Source organism: Tetrahymena thermophila, assembly GCF_000189635.1.
Source record: "Tetrahymena thermophila SB210 genomic scaffold scf_8253915, whole genome shotgun sequence".
Lineage (NCBI taxonomy): Eukaryota > Ciliophora > Oligohymenophorea > Hymenostomatida > Tetrahymenidae > Tetrahymena > Tetrahymena thermophila.
Window position 1 is genome coordinate 305,260 of NW_002475974.1, and position 25,491 is coordinate 330,750.

At 23.1% G+C, this 25,491-nt stretch overlaps 7 protein-coding genes across 7 annotated transcripts; 5 read left to right on the forward strand and 2 right to left on the reverse strand. All coding sequences in view use genetic code 6, as the record gives it.

Annotated features, from left to right (window-relative positions):
• Positions 1-596: 596 nt before the first annotated feature.
• Positions 597-2,059, forward strand: TTHERM_00690020 (coiled-coil protein, putative; the record flags this gene model as incomplete). The annotated part of the gene is made up of 5 exons (XM_001027005.2): positions 597-1,026; positions 1,090-1,165; positions 1,223-1,739; positions 1,795-1,874; positions 1,930-2,059. The coding sequence occupies 5 exons, from the start codon at positions 597-599 to the stop codon at positions 2,057-2,059; spliced, it is 1,233 nt and encodes a 410-aa protein (XP_001027005.2).
• A 789-nt stretch (positions 2,060-2,848) lies between these two features.
• Positions 2,849-6,775, reverse strand: TTHERM_00690030 (ubiquitin family protein; the record flags this gene model as incomplete). Its single annotated transcript, XM_001027006.3, has 7 exons — positions 6,506-6,775; positions 6,308-6,425; positions 4,020-6,137; positions 3,892-3,963; positions 3,187-3,605; positions 3,023-3,133; positions 2,849-2,962 (listed from the first exon to the last, which is right to left on the reverse strand). The coding sequence occupies exons 1-7, from the start codon at positions 6,617-6,619 to the stop codon at positions 2,849-2,851; spliced, it is 3,066 nt and encodes a 1,021-aa protein (XP_001027006.2). The 5' UTR covers positions 6,620-6,775.
• A 1,006-nt stretch (positions 6,776-7,781) lies between these two features.
• On the reverse strand, positions 7,782-11,057 carry TTHERM_00690040 (Ibr domain protein; the record flags this gene model as incomplete). Its single annotated transcript, XM_001027007.2, has 6 exons — positions 7,782-8,224; positions 8,453-8,563; positions 8,625-8,726; positions 8,791-8,907; positions 8,972-10,863; positions 10,966-11,057. 6 exons carry the CDS (start codon positions 11,055-11,057, stop codon positions 7,782-7,784), a joined length of 2,757 nt encoding a protein of 918 aa, XP_001027007.2.
• Positions 11,058-13,180: 2,123 nt separating this feature from the next.
• On the forward strand, positions 13,181-16,730 carry TTHERM_00690050 (transmembrane protein, putative). Its single transcript, XM_001027008.2, has 2 exons — positions 13,181-14,500; positions 14,699-16,730. Exons 1-2 carry the CDS (start codon positions 13,265-13,267, stop codon positions 16,460-16,462), a joined length of 3,000 nt encoding a protein of 999 aa, XP_001027008.2. The 5' UTR covers positions 13,181-13,264; the 3' UTR covers positions 16,463-16,730.
• A 545-nt stretch (positions 16,731-17,275) lies between these two features.
• Positions 17,276-18,893, forward strand: TTHERM_000690079 (RNase P subunit p30; the record flags this gene model as incomplete). The annotated part of the gene is made up of 8 exons (XM_012800812.1): positions 17,276-17,366; positions 17,458-17,516; positions 17,577-17,729; positions 17,785-17,874; positions 17,928-18,051; positions 18,104-18,236; positions 18,287-18,366; positions 18,418-18,893. 8 exons carry the CDS (start codon positions 17,276-17,278, stop codon positions 18,891-18,893), a joined length of 1,206 nt encoding a protein of 401 aa, XP_012656266.1.
• Positions 18,894-19,770: 877 nt separating this feature from the next.
• On the forward strand, positions 19,771-22,165 carry TTHERM_00690080 (Serine/Threonine kinase domain protein; the record flags this gene model as incomplete). The annotated part of the gene is made up of 4 exons (XM_001027011.2): positions 19,771-20,422; positions 21,028-21,395; positions 21,453-21,806; positions 21,857-22,165. 4 exons carry the CDS (start codon positions 19,771-19,773, stop codon positions 22,163-22,165), a joined length of 1,683 nt encoding a protein of 560 aa, XP_001027011.2.
• Positions 22,166-22,694: 529 nt separating this feature from the next.
• On the forward strand, positions 22,695-24,668 carry TTHERM_000690080 (Serine/Threonine kinase domain protein; the record flags this gene model as incomplete). Its single annotated transcript, XM_012800813.1, has 4 exons — positions 22,695-23,331; positions 23,487-23,851; positions 23,919-24,290; positions 24,348-24,668. 4 exons carry the CDS (start codon positions 22,695-22,697, stop codon positions 24,666-24,668), a joined length of 1,695 nt encoding a protein of 564 aa, XP_012656267.1.
• Positions 24,669-25,491: the final 823 nt, after the last annotated feature.

Here is a 25,491-nt window from a genome sequence, read left to right on the forward strand (position 1 = left end):
ATTAGAAATAATTATAATTTATATTTATAGTAATTATTTGCTTTCTTTATATAATTATCTGCCTCCTTTGATACAAAATATTAAAATTTTCAAATAATATTTATTCAAATTTCAATGTTATTCCTTGTCAATCAAAATTATTAATTTTTGAAAATTCAATCAATTTCTATCCTTATTTTATATTTTAAATAGTATCTTCCTATTCGTTGAATTTTCAAGTCGTTATTTATTAACCTAATTATTATTTTTTTTTTTCATAAAAAAAACTTTTAAATGTGGAATTGTTGTAATATGGATTTGACTAAATTAATTTTTTAAACTAAAAAAGTAAATAAAAAATTATTTTATAAAACTTTAAAATATTATTAAAAAGAATTAATTTTATTTAAACCCTAATCTTTCATTTTACTGATTTCGATCATTTATTTATAATACAATAAATTTGAAATTAATTAAGATTCTAAGATAATTTAAATCACAAAAATACTATAGATTTGAAATTAAAACAACTTATTTACATTAAATTTATTGGAAATTAAATATTTAAGTTATTAAGAGATATCATTTATTAGCAAATTAAATCAATTTATTTTATAATGTACACAATTAAAGAAACAGCCTCTCATTTCCCAGAAATGGATAAGGCCCTTTTATTTAAAATGGCTTGCAATCAAGAAGATTATGTAAATAGCCTTTTGTCGTATTATAGAGACAGAATTAATGATTTTGACAAAGAAAGAAGTGAGTGGTTATAAAAATTAAATGAAATTGTTACAACTGAATCTGAAAAGCATAAATTATAATGGGAGTTAACGCGCAGAAGAGATGATGTTAATACTCTTAAGGAAACTCTAGATAAATTTAGGAGTATTCTATACCAAGAAAGATAAAATGTGCTAGTTATTTAAAGGGAAAATGAATTATTAAAATTAAAAGATTTAGAGGATTAAAAAAAAATTACTGAATTAGGTGCATTAGTTGAACCAGTTTAAGAAAATGTAGTATTAAATAAAAATAAAAAGCCAGGTAAAATTTACAAATAAATACATAAAACACATTAATGAAGTTCTTTTATTTATAAATTTTAAGAGATAAATTACGCTTTTTCAAAAGTTGATACTAATATCCACAGAAATCGTGCTGCTTTTGAGACAGCATTAAAAAAGTAAATAATTTTTAAATTTCATTAGTATTTTAAATATTTGTATATACTATATATCAGAGTAGGAAAAGACGGATTGGTAGAAGGTTAGCCTAAATGTGTAATTACTAATATTCATTTACCAGTTGATGGAATAAATAGTATTGAATAAGAAAATTTCGAATTAAGGGAGTAAATTGAAAAAGACAAAGAAATTTGGATGGAAAAGCTAGAAACACTAAAACTATAAATCTTAGACAGAGAATAAAAAATTCAATAAAATAACAACTAAAAAGCTCAAAAAATTGAAGAATTGTAAAAAAAAGCTTAAGAACTTGAAAAATAGCACATAGATTTATCAAAAGAATTATTTGTTCTAAGAATATAAACAAATGAGAAAGAGAGAAAATTGTAAGAAGAAAATGAACTACAAAGATTGAAGAATACTGCTTTAGCAAATAAAATACTTATTATTGAAAAGTAGGCTGAATAAGAAAATAAATAGACTTAAAATGAAGCAAATAAAATTTCTATGAATGCAGCAAACGTATTTAGAAATCAAGTTAGATCAAAAGAAGAAAATATTCAAATACTCAAAGTAACTTTACAAAAATTGACAAAAGAAATAATTTTTTTAATTATTATAAATAAAGGACTAATTTAATCAGGTCCAGAAAATTTATCTCAATAAAATTAAGCGTTTAGAAGAAGATCTTTCAGGCTTAAACGAGAAGTAATATCATCAACAATTTAAACAAATAAGACTAGTAATTATTAATAATAAAAAGGTATGAAAAATTAGATTAAAAGAGAAAAGTTTAGAATTCTGGTTACAAAAGTGACATTAAAATTCTTCAAACTAAAATTGAAACTATTAGAAGATAGCTCTAGTAAGACGGAGTTGATTTACAAGAGTGAAAATATTTTATTAAAATAAAGATGAAAAAAACAGGAAAAGTTAATAGAATTTAGATTTTTATTTTATTGATATTAAAAAATAATTATTTCTTCAGAAAAAAATTGCAATTAATTTACTTTTATTTTGTGTAAGATATTTATTCTAAATAAAGTTAATAAAATAAATAAAATTATATTTCAAAAATCTTCAAAATTTTTTTGTAGAATAAAAAAATATTATAATTTATTAGATTTAATTATTTTCTTTATAATCAAAAATAAAATTATCGTTCAAAAAAATTAAATTTTTTATTCTGAATTTTATATATTTTATTTAGTATTTAATTTCAAAAAATAAATTACTTTTCTTTAATATTTTAAAATTAATTTCTTCTTTACTTTTTAAAACTTAAAAACATGGTTTTATTAAAATCCTAAATTATTATATTAAAATTTATTATAAATTTACTTAATTAGTTATTTAAAAATAATGTCTTTAAAAATGGATTTATTTTTTTTTAATTTTTAATTATTCATATTAATTTATTATTTTGTAAAAAAATTGCATAAAAAAAATCAGCCGAAGCATTAATAATTTTTAAAAACTGTAAATTAAAATATTTCAACTTTGATAATGACTTCTGAAATAGTTTAATAAATATTTTATTTAATTTATAATATTTAATTTATTGAAATTTTTTAAATTTAAGACAAAAATAGCTAAAGAGGTAGAAACAGATTCTATAAAATATTTACAAATTTAATAATTAAATTATTAGATTAATTTATTGAAAACTGAATAAATTAGTTTCAATCTTTCTTTTTCATCAAATCACCTTTTTTATATTCTTCAGAAAGCTATATGTTGTATCTTTCAAATCTAGTTTCGTCTTTTTCAAGCTCATTTTCGATATCTTCTAAAAGCTTTCAATTTAAAAAAATTATTAAATAATTTATTTAAATTTTTAAAGTTAAATATTTTACATCAATTTCTTATTCAGCACGATTTTATGTGGGATTTTCAATTTCCATTTAACCATTTGAACCTCCTTCCTGGTTTTGCTTTTGTTCTTCTGCAGATCTCTAATTATTATTCTAATATTCGTTTAATTTAAAAAAATATTTCAGCTTAAAAAATATAATTTTACATTTTCATGTTAATATTATAAAATCAAAGCCTTGACTTTTTCCCACAACATAGTAGTGATCAAAGAATCAACTAAAGCCATGCTACCTTCTCCCATAATTCTTGTTATAGGTTCGTTTACCCAAGCTCTAAATATAACTTATAAATCATTTAATCCTCCATGTAAACATTCAGAAAATTCAGTGAATAACTCTCCAATTATTTTTTTAACTTCATAAACAAACTCTCCACTAAATGTCTCTGTCCCATCTTGAGGAAAATCTCTCATAATTATATCATAAACAGTAGGAAGTCTTGTTTCTAAAATATCTAAAGCTATGCCTTCAGGTTCTAAACCTTCATAAACTAATTAGCTATGTTATTATGGAACTACTAAGTATGAGCTCAAAGATTAAGCTAGCTTTTCGGAAAACTCTTATCCTAAAAAATAAAATTTTTTAAATAATAATTTAATAAAACTATAAAATATTTTTATTCATTATTTTGTATCTTTTAATAAATATTTGAGATAATTTAATTATTTATTTAGTAAATTAATTCTATTATTTATTAACATATTTCATTTATTTAATAAAAGTTTTTTGATTGAATATTTATATATTCTTAATTAATTTCTTCATCAATAATTTTTTTTATTATTAAATTTGATAAAATATCTTCATATTTTGTTTTATAGATCGAATTTGTAAAGAAAATAATTAATTACTTCCTAAGTTGCGTTAGCTAATTTGATCTCTTATCTTTTATTGGATGCTGTTTAAGAAAGTGAATTGACCACCTATTTATTTTAAAAAAATATATTTTATTTTAATTTGAAATTAAGCTTTTTATTACTCATAAAGCTCTAAACTAAATCTGAAATTCTTAATTGGCCAACAATTGCTTATATTAATTCATCAGATTCACTTTGCTCTTAATCTTATTCTGTCATATTTTCTCTGATTAATTCATCAACGGTCATATTCATCATGCCTCCAATTCCATCTCCCATGAGCATGCTTAATGGGTTAAATCCACCACTTTATCCTCCCATCATAAAAGGGAATCCCATTTAAGGCTATTATTGCTAAACTGCTTGCTATTATTATTAACTGTTTTATTGGGACTAGCTTTAAGTGTTGTTCTGTGAACTAGAATTTTAGTTTTAAGGTTACTATTAAGAAGAATTAGAAGATTAGTTTGTATTTTATGAAGATGGCATCTAATTTTGTTGCTATTGCTGTTGGTTTTATTATTATGTCTATCTATTAAGTTAAGATAATAAATTTGCAGCTTATGCACCACTTATTGTTGTAGTTTAAACCTATGGACCACTAGCATTAATGGTAATATTAGAATTTCCATTATTAGGTAAACCTAAACCTTACAAAAGATTTTAGAGTAGATTTTCATCTCCATTCAAATTAATGGTACTGCTCATTTCTATTCCAATAGTATTTTCATCTTCTTCATCCTCCCATTCTGATTCATTTAAGTTTTAATTATTATTTCTAGATTAATTATTGTTTCTGTTGCCAGTATTTACACTCGATGCATTCACGTTAATATTCTAATTACCTAAAATATTTCCTAAAACTTACTATAAATTGATGTTTGAGTCTGTATCCACAACATGAGTTGATCCTATGCCTACAATCTAAATTTCTTAATCATTATTCATTGTGTTCATAACTCCAATTCTTACTTCTCCATTTTGTCCTCCACTAATTTAAGATATTAATTGATTTAAAGAATCATTAGCACCATTATTAGGGTTTTAAGTAATATTTATTGTGGTTTAACCAGGTTATTAAGCTTAAGTGCTATTAGTATTATTATTTTAAGCAGGCTAATTATTGACCTAATTTCTTTATTGCTAATTTGAAAAAAAGGAAGTTATTGGAACTTAGCCAACTTAAATAGTAGCTTATACATTAGGTTGAGATACATTCTATTATTAGTTTCTATTGCTATTATTATTCATATTAGTGTTATTGGTATTAGAGTTGCTTGCTTGGTTTTAGCTATTTTAAGTATTAGTTGAAGTGCTTCCACTCTAATTTTAACTGTTTGATGACTGCATAGGATGTTATACAGGAGGTCTTGTTAAGACAGGGGCAGGAGCATTTGGATTTTATTCAAATCTAGCTTATCCTGGACCTTAATCTAACTAGATATCACGTAAAATTCCTACAAGTGGCTAAGTGCAAGCTACAAGCTCATTTAAAGCACGTCCAACTTCCAGAGAAAGAGCTTGAGTGGAACTTCTATCTACTTACAAATTCATATACTACTCTCTTTAAAGTAATTCTGCTAAGCGATGGACAAATGGTAGAGTGCGCTATACTTAAAACTACCAATTACTTAGATAGGAACCAATCATTGCAGCTGGAGATCTATTTGGTAGCATAGGAAGAGGAGGTCCAGGAAAAGTACTTTAAGCTCCCATAAGATTGTTGCATATTAATCCTAAATTGAGCAATTCTTAATGAGGTAGTTAAATTTATCTTTAAATAGTGATAGGCTACTAATTACTAACTAAATTAGATCTTGCAGTAGATTATGTTTGAGGATTCTATTGAGTTTATGGTTAAGTTTAGCTTTGAGCTTAAGAGTGCTATGGTTAAGGTTAAAATAAAGGTTAAGCTAAAGTGAATGAAGCAGACTGAATAAGAGGATTTTGTTATGGCTACTAAGATTATTAATTAGGCTATTGTTACTATTACTATCTAGCTCCAGGTTATATATTAAATAAATTGGTTAAGTTCCCTAATATTTATGACAAATCACCTAAATTGCCCTATTATATTTAAACGTTTCCCCCAAACATATCTAATGGTCTTCTATTGTTTTACTACTGTGGCTGTTATTATTATTATTATTAAGCCTACTATTACTAAGGCTGTTGATTTGCATTTTATTGTTAGACTTTTGCTACCAAGTGAATCCAATTTGGTTGTTCTGGGTCCTTAGCTTTTATAATTTAATATTAAAACATTTTTATTTCAATTTTTTAAATGTGTATTTTGATAGACATTCTGAAATAATTAATTAATTAATATGTTGCTTTTCATCTGCTTGTTTACTTGCTAACTAAAATCATTTGCAAAATGTCTTTTTTATATATCAAAAATTTTTGTTACCATAATCACCAACAGTTTTAGTGTCGATAAGTTATTATCCCATGCATATCATTCTTTATCTATCTGCTGGAACGCCGCTAACTTCTTACACTTTAATTCTTAAATCTTTGATAAGCATCTGTTTTTATTATTAATTGTTCAAAATATTTCAATACAAGAAAGGAAGGAAATAGAATTTCAATATGAAGTAAAAATTACATTAGCTGGAACCCTTAACTCATAAACTGTTTCAGAGAGAGTTTTAATCTTTAATAATCTCATTGGAACTTCTTCTTGCATTCTCTAGCTATTTTGATTTTATTCCTATTCCATTATTTATTTATTTAATTTCCTTTATTAATTTTTGATTTTTCTTCCAAGGATATTTAATTTAATTAGAATTCTTACTAATTTAAAGCTTTTATTTGATTATTCAAAAAAAAATTAAAATAAAAAGACAATTTATAATTTTCCATTTTATCTTGGAATTGATTATGATAAATTATTCTAGATTTTAGAAGATACTATTATTCTAAAATAATATATTTCATAAATCTAACTTATAAATAAACAAATGTCACGTCTATCTCAATAATTAAAAGCAATATATAATGGCAAAGTTTTTGATTGATTAAATAAATAATTAGAATAAAATAAATATTATATTCATATTTTCATTTATTTTATTTCTTAAATTAGCTTTAGATAAATAAATATTATAATTGTACATATTTCATAGTCAACTTGATTTCAGTTTAAACATCTACCTTATAAACTAATTTTATATTAAATTTTCAGATTATTAAAAAAACAGCCCTAAATTATTTCAAATTTTCTAAAAATTGACCATAATATTATCAGATATAAACAAATGAACAATTGCAGTAATTATAATTTTAAAACAACATAAAATAGTTAGAAGAAATTTATTTTAAATAATTTTGAGTTCATAAAAAAATAAAATAATAAAATAAAATTAAAGAAGAATAATATGAATAAAAGAATTTGGTATATATTAAATTATGTAAAAAATATAAAAATATTTTATTAATTAACCAAAGTTACAATTTATTAATTATATTTAGAGCATTAAGATATTCATAAAAGTATATAAACTAGTAAATTAATTTTAATATAATTTTTTAATTTTAAACTTTTTATTTTAAAAAGAAAGAAAGTGATTTTATTTTATTTATAAAAGTTAGGAAAATATAATTAAAAGCCTATATCTTTAGTAATTATTTGTGTGTTTGCCATACTGATTGATACTGGCGTTTTTATGAAATTGTGTAAGGGGATTTTTTATTGAATTTAATTTAAGTTTTATTAGATTTTTTTCTAATCTGTCTGTCTTTTAATTTTTAAAATTTTTATTATTATTATTTTTTTTGTTTGGGTGTACAAACATTTTGTTGATTGAAATTTATAAATCAATTTATTGTAATTAAATTATAGCCTTAAAATGATATTTTATTGAATCAGATTTTAGATCATTTCATACTGGCTTTGTCAGACCACTATCGTTATTACCTTTAGATACTTACTACGAAAATATCTCAAATTCATCGTCAAGATCTTCGTCACTTTCTTGTTTTTGATTATCTCTTTGGCTCTGTAAATAATGAAGCACTTTACTTGTAAACCAACACAACCCTGGCACTATAGAAATAATATACCACACAGGATACAATATAATTCCAAATAGAACAAGACCTGTGACTACAAAAAACTTTTTAATTCCTCGATATTTTATAGTTCCACCATTTTTATTAAAAAAAACTAAGAGAGGTAAGAAAAAGCTTCCCAAAACCATCAAAATAGGATATAATATAAGTAAAATAAGTAGCAAAGTCATTTAACCTAAATATTCACAAAAAGCCTTTATTTTATATTTCATTTTTTGATACCATGATGGTATTTAATTTATATTGATCATCCCTATTTTATTTTAAATTTAAATATTATCATAATTAGTTTAATAATTTTATCATTAATTATTTCTGAGATAAAAAATTTAAATAAATGTCATTCATTAATTATTTATAAAAATTTTATTTATGAAGATTTAAAATTAATTTTTGTTGTGAATTTTATTTTATTTTATTTATTTGTTTTTAAACCAACAAAAAAAAATAAATTTAAATGTTTTTAAAAATTAAATTTTACCTGGACACCCAAAGAAATTCCATGTACTGAAATGAAACGGAGTAACTTTTCTGTTGCATAGCCAGCAAAACCTGTGACCACATGCTTTGCAAGTACTCTTATTTACTGATTCTAAATTTAATAAAATAAAATTTTAAAGTTTAAGTAAGGATAATCTTCTTTTGCTTTTTACTTTTCGATTTTTTAACTTCTTTTAGACATTTAGGACAATTTTTTCTTAATTCTTACTATTCTTTTTCATACTCTTCATTAATTGCTTGATCACATCTAATCCCTAATAATATTTTTAAGTTATTATTTTACAAAAAAAAAAAAGATTATTATTTATTTTTATATACCTTCATGCCAGAGCCCTGAGCAAATGTAGCACTATTAAGTCCCACATATTGGGCACTACATTTTAGGATTACAAGTACTTCCTTTTAATACTCCATTACAATCTAGCTAAATACACCCTTTGAATTTTAAATTTTAAATAAATATATAAATATTTTCCATTTATTTGAGTTATTTGTTTACATCTTAAAGTTTGATCTTGTCTAATAAGAATCAATTTTTTAAACTTTTAATATTAGGAGAAAGTAGATGTTTCTACAACTTCTTTAATTTCAGTCTCTGTGTATTTGTTTGGGCATTAAAAATTTAAACAATTTATTTCTAATACATCACATTTAGCTATCTTTTCTTCAAAATAATTAGTTATGCAGTATGAACAAAAAAAGTGATTGCACCTTGAAGAAATTTAAATTAAGACTTGCTCTTCAAAGCAAACACTACAAATGCCTACTTTTGTTTCTTTAAAAAACTTTTATTACAATATTTAAGATTTTTTTTTAATATTCTATTTTCTTTCAAAAGCATCAGATTGAATATGGCTATAGCTCAGCTTAATTTAGGAAACATTGCTTTTAACAAAGCTGTTTTTATTCATTTTATTTTTAATATAGTTGTTTCTTCTACGTTATGGAGAAACTGATTATCTTACATTTTCTTATTAGGAATTAAAAATAGCACTGTTATTTGAATGATAATTAATCATATTTTTACCAACTGCTTAACTTATCTGAATGCTTTCATTACAGGGTGGTGATTAAGAAAAATGTTTTTAATAATAAACACTTTAAACACCAGCATTTCCTTTTGTGTAATTAGGGTCGTTATACCTAGGTAACGAATAAGATAATTCCAAATTGTGTGTATTAGAATTAGCTACCATCTATTGCTTTTGTAAATTGAAGTTTGATTGATTTTGAATTTCATTCCTGAAAGAACTTTTGTTCAACTTCATACTTTGTTAATACTTGATGAAATCGTTTTTAGTTATTTGGGGTTGAATCAAAGAACCCTCTAGTTATTGCTGATTTCTCTGTTTTTTGAATAGAATTAACTTATCTATCATTTAATCCAAAATTTATTCTCTTGACAAGTTAAAGTAATCTATTGATTGGATGAGAGTGTGGGTTAATTGTACATCGAAATTCATTTAAATTACTTTTGTAATTACCCATTTTTTACGTATTTCAGGATTATCAATCATCTCTATCATAGATACTGCTCTCTTAGATTTGTTACGAAAATATTAAATGTTAAACGAACTATTATTTTTAATAACAGGTTCGTTAATACTTTATATATTGCTATTTGATGAATCCTTATATTAAACGTTTGAGGTCGCTTATTAGAATTAAGAAGAGTCTATAATTGAAGAGTGAAATTTTTAGTTATGTCTTTTGAATCCACTATGGCTTTTACAGCTTGAGCTGTGACGAAAAGTACTAACTAATTGATTAGAATTATGGCAATGACATAAACATTAAAATAGATTAGAGTTAGCTGCTGCAGGTATATTTTGAATTTAACTCTTTTAGAATGGAACAAGAGGCCCTTAGTTTACTTATGAGTCATAGCACAGTCTTAATTTATCAAATAAAACCTCTGTATTATTAAATACCACCTTTTTTGATTTGCTTACTTGTTAGTCTACTTCTTTATGTTAAGTATTTTTATCGCTTTAATTATTCTAATCAGTGTGATTGTGGATACAGTTCATACAATAATCCAGAGTTTGAGATTAGGCCAAGTGTATTGACTGTAATAAATTTTAATTGACTTTGATAGATCGAATTTTCTGAGCATGCTTCTCTTATGCAGATTGTAAAACTTCTACTAACTTAGAATCAAAATTTTCTAAGCTGTTACTTCTTTTGTAGCTAAATGGAATCCGTTGCTAATACAAAGTTAGCTAATTAAACGGGTGCTACTCTTCATTTTCAGTAATATTAGTGACATGAGTTTATTCACTTACTTTATAATCTAATCCAATCGAGTTATTAATTTTAAATTTTATTTGTACTGAAGAGCCTTTTTATATTTATTAACTTTTGTTTATCTCATTTGCTTTTAAAGAATTTCTAAAATTATGTTAAGATAAAATAACTTATCAGATATAAAAATGAGTTAAATTATTTAATTTTCCCAATTTTTGTTTAGGGAATTATTTTAAAATAATTTACGCAGGCTTTTAATCATGATGATACGATGGAATCATCGATGGCAATTTTCTTGGGTCATACTTTTCTTCAATTATCTCATCATCAAATATCATTTTTTGTTAAATCTGATTTTAAAAGTTAACAAAAACTTTTAATTAAAAATTGCAGTGATTTAATTATTTGTCTGAATTTCTTTATTAATTTGTTTGCAAAATCTAATGATTAAAAATTTTGTAGTCGTTCCTTTATGCAATCGATTAAATAATGTTTTTTCGCTAAATTATCAATCCAATAAATATAAAAGTAGGAAGCTATTATTAGAAAAATAAGATTTTAATAATATTTTTTTTCAATTTATGGACTTTTTAAGTGATTGCATTTTAATTAGTAAATAAATCAAAAAAGAAATCGATTTGTACATAAAATTAATTTAGATAACCAATTATTATAAATAGTAAATGCAAATATATTATATTGATATATTCTTTCTTTCTTTGAAGTTTTATGTACTAAATTAATAATAGCTATCAATATATTAGCTTAAAAAATTTTGATTTTATTTATTTGAAGAAACTTTTACTTTACTTAAGAGATTGATTCACCATATTTTATTTTATTCTAAATTATTTTAATATCTTAAATATAATTTTTTTTTTACTTTTTGATTTCATTTTAGAAATTTTTCTCTTATTATTTATTTTTTATGATTATTTTAGAATTTTCAAAAATAATGTGGAAAAATAAAAGTAAAATTTTAAATATAAAATTTATTTAATTTTAATCATCTATTATAATATTATTAATTATATAAATACTGTAATTTTTTAAAAGAGTCAATTATTGAATTAATCATCACATATATATGGCAATAACAAATGAATAATATTAATTAAAATATTAAATAAATTTTATATTTAATTACAAATATTTTGAGGTATATATTTATATTACTTTTTTAAGAAATTTTTTATATTTTTTAAACATTCATTTTAGATAAAGCTATAAATAAAGTCATAATATATTATTTTAACTATAGAGCTAAAAAATATAAATTAAATCTGTTTTATTTTTCAGACTTAGTAGTATAAATAGAAAGAATATATTGGAATTAAATTAGGTAAGTATTAGACTTTGAGTATACTACTCTTGAAGCTATTTAATTTGATATTAAAAAAATTAATTCATTCAAATAATTTACTAAAGGTTTTATAAATATCAAAAAATAAGAAATAATTAAGCTTATTTATTATTTATATTTTTTTAAATAACAATTTTCTAAATATCAACTATGGACGTGAATTAAATAATAAAAGGAATTGAAGTTATGCTTTTATTTAAAAAAAATAATTTTATAAATTCACTTAATTCAGTTTTATAAAAATAAAATTTAATGGAATTAAGATAATTGATTGGTTTATTGCCAAGTTAAAACATAAAATTTTTTTCATAAAATATTAGCCTTAATTTCTAATTTAAAATATTAATGTATGGAAAAAATCTTAATATGTGTAATTAAGAATTAATATATTGTCTTTACCTTGCTTCTGGTAATGGTTAAATAAATTTACTTTGTAAATTATCTACAAATAATCCAGTATTATTTGACAATATTTATTTTATCAAAATTTTAATTTGTAAAATTCTATAACAATATTTATGAAGAATCCTATCATTAATAGCAAGATAAAAACCATAATAAAAACCAAAATTCCTTTGAAATTATTTAAAAATTGGAAGGTTTTCAGAATTAAGTAGAGATCCGTGTCATCAAATCATTTTTCAAATAATTCAAGGAAAACAATTACTAAAAAAAAGCAATAATATTTATCGTTCAAGTATTTACTTATACTGAATGAAAATTATAAAAGAAATAGAAATAAAAACCACTTAAGTATAAAAAAAAGTAATTAAAGATACTGTAACAAATATGTTCAAAGGACTAACATGTTAAACATCAGCTTTTTAAAATGTATTTTTTTAGAATTTTTGTAATACTATTTATAAGTTTCATAAAAAATTTTTTAAAGAAAATTTATATGAACCAAAATTACATTTTAATTACTCTGATTTGCTAGTTTAATAGTATCATTCATGAATATTTATTTGAAGTAATTAACATATATATAACAATTTCTAAAATAGTTAGCTTAAGATATTTTTAAATATCTTTACATTGTTTTAGCATAAAATATATCCAATAAATTATTAAATAATTTATTTATAATGCTTGAAAAATTGCGCATTGTTTTTTATAAATATTATCTTAATTTACTTTTTTCTTTTTAAAAAATAATAATATTTATAACAAACAATATTAATAATGGGGAGAAACAAGTATTCTAAAAAGCCTTAATCAAAAAAGAATTACAACTCTTCTTCTTCATCCTCCTCTTCATCGAATGACTCTTCTGATTCTTCATAGTCAGATTCATCATCTGAATCAGATGTGAGTATAAATTATGGAACAAATAAGAGAAACAAATATAAAAAACAAAATAACAAAATAACGAAAGATATTGAAGACGACTATAATTTATATGATAATAGGAAATCAAGAACTAAAATTTAATCATAGCATTAAATAAAGAATAGGTTTACACCTTAAAAAAGTAGAAAAAGCATTGTTGGCAAATCTTTCAGAAGCATCGAACCTGCTGAATTTTAAAATAATCCCTACTAAGTACCTACAAATACAGTTAGATTAAATGGTGGTAATAAATTAATTTAAATTGCAGAGCTTTAAAAACCTTAAATAGAAAATAGAAGTAGAGCTAAAAGTGATGTTTTTAACTATCTGAACTAAAATAAAATGTAAGTAGAGGATATCAATTAAGCAGTTGAAGATCATAACTTAAATAATTATGATCTTTCAACAGATATGAAGAAAAATTTACAAAGAAGATAGTCGCATAGAATAATGCATCAAAGCTATCATTCTATTTAAAGTAATAATGGATCTACTAAGGGAAATTAAATAATAATTTCTCCATAATATGACTCAAGTCATGGTTTCAATTTTAAGCAATAGGCTATGCATCATACTTCAAATTTTGCTAGAATCATACCCATAAATAACTCTTTAGATCACTCTAAAAACGATCCTAAAAGCATATCTATAAATAACAGTATAAATGTAAATTAGTAAGAAAACCAAATAAAAGAGAATTAGTAGGACATGCTCAAGCTTGATTTAAAAAATAAAGAGTTAAATAGATTATAAAATTAGTAAAGACATGCACTTACGACAGTAGGAAATGCTCTTAAAAGAAAATAGAGCATTGAAAATATAGAATTTTTTAATAGGCAGTAAGAAAAATAATTGCAAGAAAAAAAGAAGAGTGATCTTTCCTATAACAATTGCATTTAGAAAACAAAAAAATTATGGTCTTTTTTGGTTAAAAAAATTCAGTACAATCATTTCTTAACTGAATTTGTCTATAAAATTGTTAACATGTTTGGTCTGAAATCCATATTCCATTTCAAATTTCTCACGACGTGTATCAATTACTACCTTTTTGGCACTATCTTATTTATCTTTCCTATAGTAAAATAAATAGTAAGATTTAACACTTAATTTAAATTTTTTTAAAGTTTTTTGATTTGTTTTTATTTGCCAATTTACTTTGTTTGGTTATGAATACTTAATATTTTTTTTTCTCCTTCCAATTAAAGTTTCACCAACACTACTTCATTTCACAAATTAAATCACTATTATGGCTTACGATAATTTTAAATATTAAAAATAAATAAATAGATTCAATATTCAGATCAAATTTCATCTTAAGGAGTTTAGATTTTTTATCTATATTAATTACAAGATAGTTTAGGATTAATTGTCTACTTTAACTTCTTGATAATTTTTTTAGCTGCTATACTTATTTTGATGAGTTATTATAGATATTTGCACTACTAAAAGAACTCTGTAATGTTTGAAGTTTAAAAAACTAAGGGGTTAAAATATTTTACCATGATATTCTGTGAATACAACTGGAAAATACCAGGCGAGAAACCGAGGCTTTGGTTTTAGTTATCTTTAACAAACAAAGTATTTTCTTCTTTTGAAGATGAAGATTAAGTGTATAGAAGATAAATTTATGTAAATTAAATTTAGCAGCTACTTAAGGATATGTTATTTTACATATTATACATTTCAACTATGCTAGCTTCTGGATATTTTATGCTAATTCTTTGCAACAATAAGCTGTTTAACAAGTAAGTTATACCTAATTCATTATTTCTTAATGAATGTCTTTTTTCTATCGTGGTAATAGCTCTTGTTGAAGTAGTATCATTTCTTCTTGCAATTTTAATGAGTGTTTTGCGTCATTTTGAAAATTCTTGCTTATAGTTAAAATCTCAATACTCAATAGAATTTATTTACTAGGCTGTAGTCTATTCCATTTATATATTTATTAGATGTACAGCTTCCTTTACTCGAGAGGAATTTATAGTAAATATTGTTGACTACAACTATTAAAATGATGGCTATGTTTGCCCTTAATAGTCTACCGCTCATAGTCTATTTTCATTGTACTTGGTTCACTATGTATTTATTCTATACTTAAAGCAGTACTTTAAGTTATTGCTCAATCTGATACAAAAAAATGATGACCATGTAAAGAGTGGGCTAAAATGTGCTATGGATAATAAAAATAGAAGATAATTTAAAGTTGTAGAAGACACAATACCTTTAATAATATCAAATATGATTATTTTTATGAATACGCCTTTCAATTTTATTTTATTCCCTATAGCTTTAATCTTAAATCTAATTTTACTTCTTCATAATTACTTTATCATAAAGAAATGGAAATTACCTGAGTACTTAACTATCACAAGTATAGACATACATGGGATATTAGTTAAGATGTTTTTGCTTACTGTATTCTTTATGTTTTTACATTTCTTTTTCATTAGCTTGGCCGACTAGCCTTTACATTACTTTGCAGATAACTTAAGTAGAGTATGTGGACCTTTCACATAAAATAATACTAATATATTATCCTATACATTTTAGTACTTTTATAACTCATATTTCTTTTAAGAATCTCTCGATATAGTTTTTTGGTAACCTCTACTAGTTTGCATCATAGTTTTTTTTATTTTAAAAACCATAGCAGATAATAGGTAGTATAAAAAATGGGTTAAAATTCTTCAATATAGAAGTAAGGATATAAATTCAGTTAAAAAGCATTATAAAAAAAAAGTTTCAAAGCTACAGAAATAACTCGAAAATGCTGCAAAAAATATAAAATAAATTTAAAAGGAAAGTGCTATCCCATAAATGATAAAACCAAATTAATAATAAAAACCACTGGAAGAACATAATATTTCAGCTAATATTTAAGTTAACGACCATTAAAAGTCTGTCCATGAATAGTTAAGGACTGAAGAATCATAATTTTAATAACATACATAAAATTACTTTTTAAGGCCTAGGAAAAGGTCTTCTTTTGGAAATGAGCACTCAGAAATATAAAATTTTAACACCAAACCAGATTCTGAATTTGGAATTTGAATATGTCAAGTTGGATTTAATATTTTTAAATATATTAAATTTTTTACTGATGAAGTTGCTATTTCGATTAATGAATTTATCATAACACTTATTATAAAAATACTATGCATTACTTATATGAATTCATTAAAATAATATATAAATACATTGGCATATATTAATTTATAAATATTTATTTAATTTTGTAAACATAAATTCAATCTATATTTCTACCATTTATTTTTTGCAAATTTACAAAATTATAAATTTATTAATCCTAAAATCAAACTAACTCAGATTTTGGATTTGGAATTTAATCAAAAAGGTTAATTTGATCATTTTTCAAGTAAAAATGGAAAATTTATTATTTTTAAATTCATTTTTAATTAAATTTATTTTTTTTAATCACTACCTCTATTTTTAAAATTTTCTTTAGTTCTTACAAGTAAATAAATAAATATAAGAGATATATATAATTACCGTTTAAAATTGATTAATTTATAATAATTTTATTAAGTTTGTTAATGTTTTATAATTTATTTTTGAAATCGCTCATTTATTTAACATTAATTTAATTAATTAAATTTTTATAAATGAATTTATTATGTTAAAAGGTAGAATTTTTACTTCTACAGAAAGATACTTTTGCTTAGATTAGATAAATACAATTTAATTTTGAGACACTTTTTATTTGGTTTTGTTTGCTTGTTTGTTTAATATACTATCAAAAACATATTTTCAAAGTGTATTAATAAAATTATAAATAAATAATAAGAATTAATAGCATAGCCTTAATAATTAGCAATAATCTATAGAATTAAATTAAAATTTTAAATGTCTTACGATCTTAATCTAAAATGCGCAGATCCTAAAAATACTGCACTTGATTTTAGATATATTTCTCTTTTAACAAGTTGTATTTAAGGTACATAAATTTAATTTTAGAGATTCAATAAATTCATATCATACATGCATACATATCATTAAAATTGTTAATGTAAATTTAAATAATAAAGATGATTATACTTGTGTTGCTTTGAATCAAGATCATAATGATATGAATACTTAAATTAAAGTAATTTAACTAAAATTAACATTAAAATGAATGGCTAACCAATTTTTGAAAAATTAATAGCCTTGCTCAATCTAATTAGTTTCAAATTAAACTCTGCAACAAAGCGTCGAGAAGTCAATGAATATGTAAAAAGATTTACCAAATGTCTCAAAATTTGAACAATTAAAAAGGATTACTCTAGAAATAAATGATGGAAAGTATCTTCCATAACTCGTATGGTTAAATCTTTTTAAAAAAATAAATTTTTTAATAAAAATAAATATAAAAGAAATCAAATACAGCTTTAGCTACCTACGATATTATAGCTATTAAAACTAGAAACGAAAAAGTTTTTCACTCACTTTGCATAGATTATGATGTAATTAATAATCAATTGCTCTATTTTAATGTAAAATGATTTTTTTATTGAAGGATTATGATATATTGTGCTTTGATATGAGTGAGAGACTTCCCTTTATCCCTAAAAGAGGGTGGATTTAGGAAGCTGTTAGAAAAGGGATATCTTTTGAAATATGTTATTCAGAAGCTATAGAAGGTAAATTTAAAAAATTAATTCATGTTCTCAATTAAAATATTTATATGATTAGATCCAGCAAAAAAGAGAACAGTTTTAGCAAATTGCATCAACATTGTAAAAATGACTAAAGGAAAGAACATTATTTTTTCAAGCTCTTGTTCCTCAGACTTTGATCATCGTTCTCCTTTTGATATAATAATGCTGTAAGCTATATTTAAAGTTATTAAATAAAGTTTAAATTATAATTAATTAGTGGAACTTTAATAGGACTTACTAGAGATTAAACTCATGATGCTTTGAAAAAGTTTCCCTCCAATTGCATTAAAAGATCAAGTAATAAAATAATTAAATATTTCAATAACTAATTAAGTTTAATCTAAATAGGATATCGTAAAACTTATGAAGGAACTATAAGTCATGCAAGCAAAAATGATATGGAAGAATTCAAAAAAAAGAATGAAGCTTAAATTGAAAGAATTTAAAAAAAGGTGAAAAAAAATGAAGAAATATCATAATAAATATAGTCAAGTGCAGATAAAAATAATTTAAAACTTAAACTACTAGAAAGAAATAAGAAAATTTCAGTAATGGAAAATAAGAGCAATATACTCTTTGACAAAGAATCATAAAAAATAGATTTTGATCCTAACCAAAATGTTTTTTTAAATCCAAAAAGAGTAAAATATCCTACCAACCCAAATAATTAAAAAGAGAGCAACTAAATGTAGATTGAAGAAGAAAAGAAAAATTAACCTACAGACATCAAATAAAACAATAGCAACAATAATAATAATACTTCAGTCTAAGAAAATAAAGAAGAATAAAAACCAAAACTTTTAAGTTTTAGTATTACAAATTGAGATTAAATTTTTTAAAGATATTCATTAGTGAGAGATTATTTATAATAATAATGAAATTAAATAGTTAATATTAATTTAATATTTATACTAGTTTTAAGAGTTTTTATAACATATTAATAGAATATATTAGGTTTAGAAGTTAACCTATTAGTAAATCTAATATTTTAAATTTATAAATATTATTTAATTCATAATTAATATTCATATTAAACTTAAAATTTAACAACTACAAACAATTATGCTTTGTAATTTTATAATAAAATTTTAATTATATATTAAATAGGTGTTTTCTAATTTCCTCTTCTTCACTTGCTGTTTATAATTTTTGATAAATTAAATAAATATATTTAAAAAAATTGAAAAAGTAAGATCAAATAACATTTAATTAAACATTTATTTATTTTATATAAAAATTGAAATTAATTATTAAAAAATATAATAACATTCTAAAATAAATATCTGATATCTATTTAACATTATTTGCAAAAATTTAAAAGAATATAATTGTTTTTATATTTATATTTTATTTAAAGTTATCAATTGCATAAAATGAAAGTTTAAATACATTTTAATAAATGAACCAGTAAATATTCTTTCCACAATTTTTAAAAATAACTAATGATAATGCTTGTTAGAATAAGATCATTTTATTATTTTAGTTTTATACTATAAAAGTAAGTACTTAGATATCGAAGAAATTAAAAATGAATAAACTAAAAAATGTATTTTAATATTTCATTTTGAGTGTGGCAAAGTAACTTAAAATTATCACACTGCTTTAATCTTTTTTATAATTAATTAGATTTTTTAAGTAATATTTCTAAAGTAGAGCTATATTAAAAAAAATAAATTAGACAATTATACATATTTAGTGTAGATGGGATGCTCTAGCTCAATATCCACTGAAGTTTCTAGCTCAGAAAAAAAAATAAAAAGAATATAAAATCAAAAAGTAATTAAGCAACTCTCATGGGATAAAAATTCAAACTAAGATGAAACCACTATTGCATCAATAGAAAACATAGAATTCTTTTATGAATTCATAAAATAAATAGGATAGGGATAGTTTGGCAGCGTATTTTTAGCTAAAAGAAGAAAATAACCATTTGATGAAGTAGCAATAAAGATTATAAATTTAAATTAAATAAAAAAAATACCATTACAATACATAAAAAGAGAAGTTTAAATCAGCAAAAGCTTAGACCATCCAAATATTATAAAATTTTAAGAGACATATATTGATAAAAAGAATATTTATATAGTTATGGAATATTGCACTGGAGGCAACCTATCTCAAAAATAATTCAGCGAATAAGAAGTTTTAAATATCATGAAAAAGTTATTGTATGCAGTTAATTATATGCATAAAAGAAACATTATTCACAGGGATCTAAAATTAGAGAATATCCTCTATGAGAGAGATTCACCTGATTCTGAAATTAAAATCATTGATTTTGGTCTTTCGAAGCAGGTGCCTAAAGAATAAAAGGCAAGACGTCACTCAATTGTTGGATCTGAAACATATATGGGTAAATTAAAAATTATTTAAAAATGAAAATATTTTACTAATAAATATAAATATTCTACCAAGTTTAGTTAGATATTTAGAATAATTTTAACGTTTCAAATTAAATTTTTGATAGCATTGATAAATTGCAGATGTTATTAATTCTAAAATTCAAGGAGTTGAAGCATAATTTTTATAAATGGAGTGAATCTAAATTTTTAAAGTACTTCTGAAAAAATATTTATTTACAATCAAGTCAGTTAGATACTGTAGTAGTTTGGATATGTAGATATATCTTTAAAAATATTTGAGTTCGAAAGAGAATTTTATTAAATAAATTTCAAAATGTTTTGAATTTTTTTAGTAGTTTTTTTCTAATAGCATAATTTTTATTTATGGTGTGAATCTTAATTTTTAAAGTACTTCTGAAAAAAATATTTATTTAATTTTGAGCCAGTTGGATACTGTAAAAATATGGATATGTAAATATAACCTTAAAATAATTGGGCTTTTAAGAGAATTTTATTAACTAATTTTCAAAATATTTTGAATTTTTTAAGTAGTTTTTTTTCTAGATTTTAAGCTACTAATTCAAATTTTACTGGAAATTTTTATTTTTAAAATTAGCACCTGAAGTTTTAAGCAGTAAAAATTATGATAAATCTTGTGATGTTTGGAGTCTTGGTGTTATTATGTATAGATTACTAAGTGGGGAACTCCCTTTCAAATAGAGATAGTAGATTTTAGATGGGCTTTTAATTTTTAAAAGCCCTATATGGAGCTCAGTAAGCAGAGATGCTTTTGATTTGCTCAAAAAAATGGTAAATGTTTACCCATAATACAGAATTACAATAGATTAGGCTTTAAAACACAGTTGGTTCTAGCAGAGAAGATCAACTGTTCAAATTTCATAATTGATATAACTCTAACCAGGTCATTTGCTCGTCTTAAATAAATTTTAATTGTATGATCATTTCTCATAATTTAAAAAAGAGGTAACAAACAAAATATTTAATTAAAATAATTTTAATATAATTTTAAACATTCAAAAGATTTTGTAGATGTATGTAAAGAGATATGTTTCTAAAGATTAGGAGTTAAATTATAGAAAATTATTTAAGTCTATTGACTCTGAAAACAAAGGCATAATGACAAAGTAATAAATTGATGAGACTTTGTAGAAATTAGGTATAGATAAATAACAGTAAGAAGTAAATAAGACAGCATAAAACAACTCATAAAACCAAATAAATAATGTGTAAGTAGATGATACTGTGGAATATTCAGAGTTTCTAGCTGGCTGCGTTGGTTAAGACTTAGTGAGTAGTTTAGATAAACTAAAAAATGCTTTTGGTCTTATTGATGTTGATAGTAAATCTAAAATAACTTAATAAGATATTGAAGCTGTAAGTTTTTATAAATTTTTTAAGTATTAAACATATTTATTTTTAATAAGGCCCTCCAAAGAGAAGGAAGATAGTTTTCTAAAGAAAAACTATAATCTTTAATAGAGGAAATTGATACATATTTCGATGCAGAAAAAAAAATGGATTTTCAAGGTTTTTGTGCTTGCTTGGGTTTTAATTAGTAGGGTAAATAAACTAAAAAAATAAATCAATAAGATTAAATTAATGAGAGTGATGAAGAAGAAGATTCTGATGAGAGTGAAAATAGTAAATCAGTATCAGAAAAATCTTACATTGAAGATAATAAAAATATTCTTTAAAAAAAATCCGGTTAAATAGAGACAAATGATAAAAATTGAATATTTTAAATTAAAAATAATCTATAAAAAATTAAATGAAAAAAATAAGAAAATCTTTTATTTTAAGTCTCTAAAAAAAATAAAAAAAAATATCTTGTTTAATTAGATAATAACCTCATCTTAATAATTAAAGTAGAGTGAAATAAAAAGACAATATGATTAAAAATATAACTTAATTTATTTATTAATAAAAATAGCTAATCATACTTATCCCTTATCATTCATAATTAACTTGTTTTATTGTAGCTTGTTATGTAGCTTTTTGGAAACATTTTTAATTTGTTGCTTATTTTTTATAACTATATATGCTTAGCAGGTGCTACTATATTAATCATTTTGTTTATAATAATAATAATATTAATTTTTTGTTTCTTGAATTTGATTTTTGCTTATCTATATTTTCAATCAAAATATACATACAATTTTATTCTATAAATTCTTGAAATTCAATCAAGTAAAGAAATTTATAAAGTAGGCTTTTAAGAAGATAATTAATACCATAAATAATATAATAAAATTATACATCAATATGGGTTGTGCAAAATCTGTTGAAGTAAAAAAATCAATTGCTTCATAAAGAAGAATCTCAAACACTAGAATTAAGCAACTTGATTGGTATGATAAAGATGATAAGAATGAAACAACTATTGCATCAATAGAAAATATAGACTACTTTTATGAAATAATAAAACCTCTTGGAAAAGGAACATATGGCTGTGTATACCATGCTAAACAAAAAAGAGAACCATAAAGAGAAGTAGCTATAAAAGTGATAAGTTTAAACAACATCGATAAACTTCCACTGTAATATGTAAAAAGAGAAGTTTAAATTAGCAAGATATTGGATCACCCAAATATTATTAAATTTATAGAGACATATATAGATAAAAAGAATATATATATAGTAATGGAATATTGTTCAGGAGGAAGCTTACTTGAGTGGACATTTAAAGAAGGAGATGTTTTAGATGTTATGAAAAAACTTTTCTATGCTGTAAATTATATGCATTCGCGTAATGTCATTCATAGAGATTTAAAGTTAGAAAATATTTTGTTTGAAAGTGAAAGCTAAAACTCCGATATTAAAATAATTGATTTTGGACTGGCAAAAAAGGTGGGGGATGATGATAGAAGACATACTATGGTTGGATCAGTTGCATATATGGGTAATTCATTTATTTACTTAAATTTTAAACTTAGTCATAAATATTAAGCGTTTAGAAATGAATAAATAACTTCTACTTCAAAATAGTAAAAAAAAAAATATTAATTACTTGTTGTAAATCAATTTATATAATCAAAATTTATTTTAAATTTTAAGCACCTGAAGTTATGTTTAATAAGTCTTATAATAAATCTTGCGATGTTTGGAGTTTAGGCATAATTATGTACAGACTTATATGCGGGTAACTTCCTTTTAAGTCGCAGTAATAAATACATGATGCTAAGCTTTATTTTGATAACCCAATTTGGAAAACTATTTCTAAAGAAGGAAAAGATTTGATTAGAAGAATGATTGTATACAATCCTAAAATCAGAATTACTATACAAGATGCTCTTAAGCATAAATGGTTCAGTCTAAGGAACACAACACTCAAATTAACTTAAGTGATAAAAAAATCTCACAATTTAAAACTTTTAGATAGATTGAGTCATTATAACTATCTAAATTAGTTTAAAAAAGAAGTAAATTTTTTTATCAACAAACTAGAATTTTAACTAACTATTTACTATTTCGTTTATGAAACAAAAGGTGATCTCTATTTTTATAAAAAATTTCCTTTCAAAAAAAAAAGAACTTCATATGAGAAACTTATTTAGAACTTTAGATGAAGAATAGAAAGGGTACATGACTTAGGAAGATTTATAGGATATAATGGAAAAAGTAGGTATTTAAGCAAATGAATAGACTAAATCATTTTGTAATAACTTCTTAAGATAGCTTACAAATAACTCTAAAGAAGAGCAGCAATAATTTTAGCATGCTGATATTTTACAATATTCAGATTTTTTAAGCGCTTGCTTAGGACAAGATATATTATAAGACAAAGAGTGTTTAATAGAAGTTTTTAATTATATAGACGCAGATTAAAATGGATACATAAATGAAGATGATATCAAAACAGTAAAATAAAATTAATTTTCAGAAAATGTTCTTTTATCAAATTTTAATTTGTAAAAGGCTTTGTAACGTGAAGGAAGATAATTGTTTGAAATTAAATTTATGGATCTTGTAAGTGAAATAGATTTCTACTTTGATCATAATCGACGCCTCAATTTCGATAGGTTTTGCTAATGCGTTGGATGCACAAAAAGTATTATTTAATTAAATAAATTAACAAACAGTGGTGAGAGTGATTCAGAAAGTAGCCAGTCAGTAAAATCAAAAGTGGCCTCAGACGAATAGTTAGATAAACATAAAGTATAAAATCAAAATTTAGAATAAGTAGATGAACAATTAGTAAAAAAAGTTTTTAATGAAAAATCAGAAAGGAATGAATGAATGAATAATTAATTAGCTGATAATTTAATTACTTTATTTTGAATAAAATTTTAAAATTAAAACAATATAGAAAGATACATTAAACAATATTAATTTATTTATTTATAAATATATTTATTACTATTTATTTATATAATTATATATACATTACTTGATTTGAGCTTGATTAACTTTATATTTACATATTCTTTTGATGAGTATTTCTAAAACCAAATATTAATAAGTAAAAAATTTAAAACTACAATAGAGTTTAATAATATGTATAGAAATTAATATAGAAAATATCTAAGATAAGCATTAAAAGTTTATATTTGCTATAATTTTTAAAATAAAACTTTAATTTTTACAATAAAATAAAAAAAACTAAATATTAAATATGCTTAAAAAATTGAATGATACAATAATTTTCATGAAAATAATAAAGATTTATAATACACAGAGTTAAAACAAATGTATTATTGGGGTTGGGGTTGGGGTTGGGGTTGGGGTTGGGGTTGGGGTTGGGGTTGGGGTTGGGGTTGGGGTTGGGGTTGGGGTTGGGGTTGGGGTTGGGGTTGGGGTTGGGGTTGGGGTTGGGGTTGGGGTTGGGGTTGGGGTTGGGGTTGGGGTTGGGGTTGGGGTTGGGGTTGGGGTTGGGGTTGGGGTTGGGGTTGGGGTTGGGGTTGGGGTTGGGGTTGGGGTTGGGGTTGGGGTTGGGGTTGGGGTTGGGGTTGGGGTTGGGGTTGGGGTTGGGGTTGGGGTTGGGGTTGGGGTTGGGGTTGGGGTTGGGGTTGGGGTTGGGGTTGGGGTTGGGGTTGGGGTTGGGGTTGGGGTTGGGGTTGGG